This window comes from Cryptotermes secundus, unplaced genomic scaffold (assembly GCF_002891405.2).
Source record: "Cryptotermes secundus unplaced genomic scaffold, Csec_1.0 C38717343, whole genome shotgun sequence".
Lineage (NCBI taxonomy): Eukaryota > Metazoa > Arthropoda > Insecta > Blattodea > Kalotermitidae > Cryptotermes > Cryptotermes secundus.
Genome location: NW_019771993.1, coordinates 1 through 2018, shown reverse-complemented (window position 1 = coordinate 2018; position 2018 = coordinate 1). Strand labels below are relative to the sequence as shown.

General features: G+C 37.3%; 1 protein-coding gene across 1 annotated transcript; it reads left to right on the top strand.

Annotated features, from left to right (window-relative positions):
• Positions 1 to 942: 942 nt before the first annotated feature.
• On the top strand, positions 943 to 1608 carry LOC111875176 (inositol polyphosphate 5-phosphatase OCRL-like; the record flags this gene model as incomplete). The annotated part of the gene is made up of 2 exons (XM_023871240.1): positions 943 to 1105; positions 1430 to 1608. Coding segments are annotated over 2 exons (342 nt in total), but the record flags the coding sequence as incomplete, so codon positions are not given.
• Between the last annotated feature and the right edge of the window lie 410 nt (positions 1609 to 2018).

The window sequence follows — 2018 nt, the reverse complement described above, 5'->3', positions numbered from 1 at the left end:
TTTTTTTTCTAAATTACTGGTACTTATTTTCATTTTCAGAATTGTCTTAGAGTTGAGGATATCTTGTATTTTGATACCTTCTCTTTTAGATGGTATCCTTTAAAGGAGAGTAATGCGTTGTAAGTTCATTCAATAACTATTTTAAACACATTGAATTTGAATTTTAAAAATCATGTGTGTGAAGTTCACAACAGTTTATGATTTGCAAATGCCTAGGAGTAGTACATAGATCAAAGTTCACAAAGAAAAGCTGTCGTGGAACCTATACTGGATTACTCAAATTACTGGGCATAATGGTCAGATCATCACATTAATCCCCATCCCTCTTCTTAATATTGTCCGGATTTAGTGACTGACACAGGGTTTTGATTTGTAATTGGACTTATTGAACACTTACAAATTATAACTGCACATAATTATAATGCTGTCTCTAATTTGCACACTCTGCTTCTCACTACTGCACTTGATAAGCCTTCTGTATCTCCACTGGTTGTGTTCTGGTAACGGATCCCAACAGTGCCTTCTGTTTATATCCTTACCAGCTGGCTACCATCTCACAGCTAATTCGTGCCCACAACTGTCTCATGATGGTGACTACGTTGTATAGTTCACACTTGCTCTGTAGCCTTGGGTTGGGTCAATTGAAAGCACCACTTCCAACAGCCTTTTCTGTTGTTTAGTGCATATCTATTGCCATGGGAACCAGCTGCTGTGTATATACTGACCATTACCACACAACGAATGATTTCTTCTGGCTCCATTGTTATAACTCTTAGGTGTCAGATCTCAATATCAACAACTGATATAGTTATTACTTTCAAAGAGACAATAACATATTTGAATTCTGCACTTGAGGACTCTTTGTGTACTTGAAACATATCCAAAAAAATATGCATTGTTATTTCAAGCCTAAAGTTGATGTTGTGACTGTGTGTATGGCAGGGAGGCAGTATTAAATGGTTTGCACAAGAAGGCACGATACCACAAGGTGGCTCTGGTGAGGCTTGTTGGAATGATGTTGCTTGTGTTCGTGCAGGAGCAGCATGCAGCTTATGTCAGAGCTGTAGCCACAGAGACTGTTGGCACGGGCATTATGGGTAAAATGGTATGTGCTAAATGAACTTGTAAGTAGAGAAACTGAATTTGATTTTTAGTTGAATTAAATAAAGTAGGTGAGATAACGTGCATGGAAGAAACAAATGCATACACAACTTCGTAAATGGAAATAGACTAAATTAATAATAAAATGGGTCTTGTGGAAGTCAGTTGTAAGGCTGTCAACTGATTTGAATTGGTCCCACATAGGATTAATTTACAGTTATATGTGATGGTAACTTTGGGTTTCAAAACACAGGATTTCTTAACAATTGAGTACATGTGCTGCTCTGAAAGTACCCTATAACTGTGTATTTGTATGTGATTGTTTCAGGGCAACAAAGGTGGGGTTGGCGTGCGCTTTGACCTCCACAGTACTTCATTATGTTTTGTTAACTCACATCTTGCTGCACATGTAGAGGAATATGAGCGTAGAAATCAGGACTACCATGACATCTGCTCACGGATGAGTTTCACACGTTTCTTGCCTCCTAAGGGCATCAAGGATCATGAGTAAGTGCAGCAGAGTGTTTTCTCAGTCTTGTTTCTGAATTTTGGAGTTCACATCCCAGGAATTTTTGGCGACATGTTATCATTCTGGAGGACAAACCCGTAACAGAACTTCATAATTGGCAGGGGGAATTACCTATAATCACTTCAAATATAATATATTCTTGCTTATCTACCAGTCTGTGGATTATCCATACTTTTCCCCCCTTATAATTTGTGTTACTTGTTGAATTGTTAAGGGTTTATAAGTATGAGCATTGTCATGTAATGTTCTTTTTACCAAGCTTTTGTCTCTCTCACCTTATCGTTCTTTAAGGGATATAGACTCTACTTTTCTGCAATTATACTTGCAATTGAAAAATGTTTTTATGGTATTAAAGTGGGCTGTTTGTAATATCAATTATCTTTAGTCA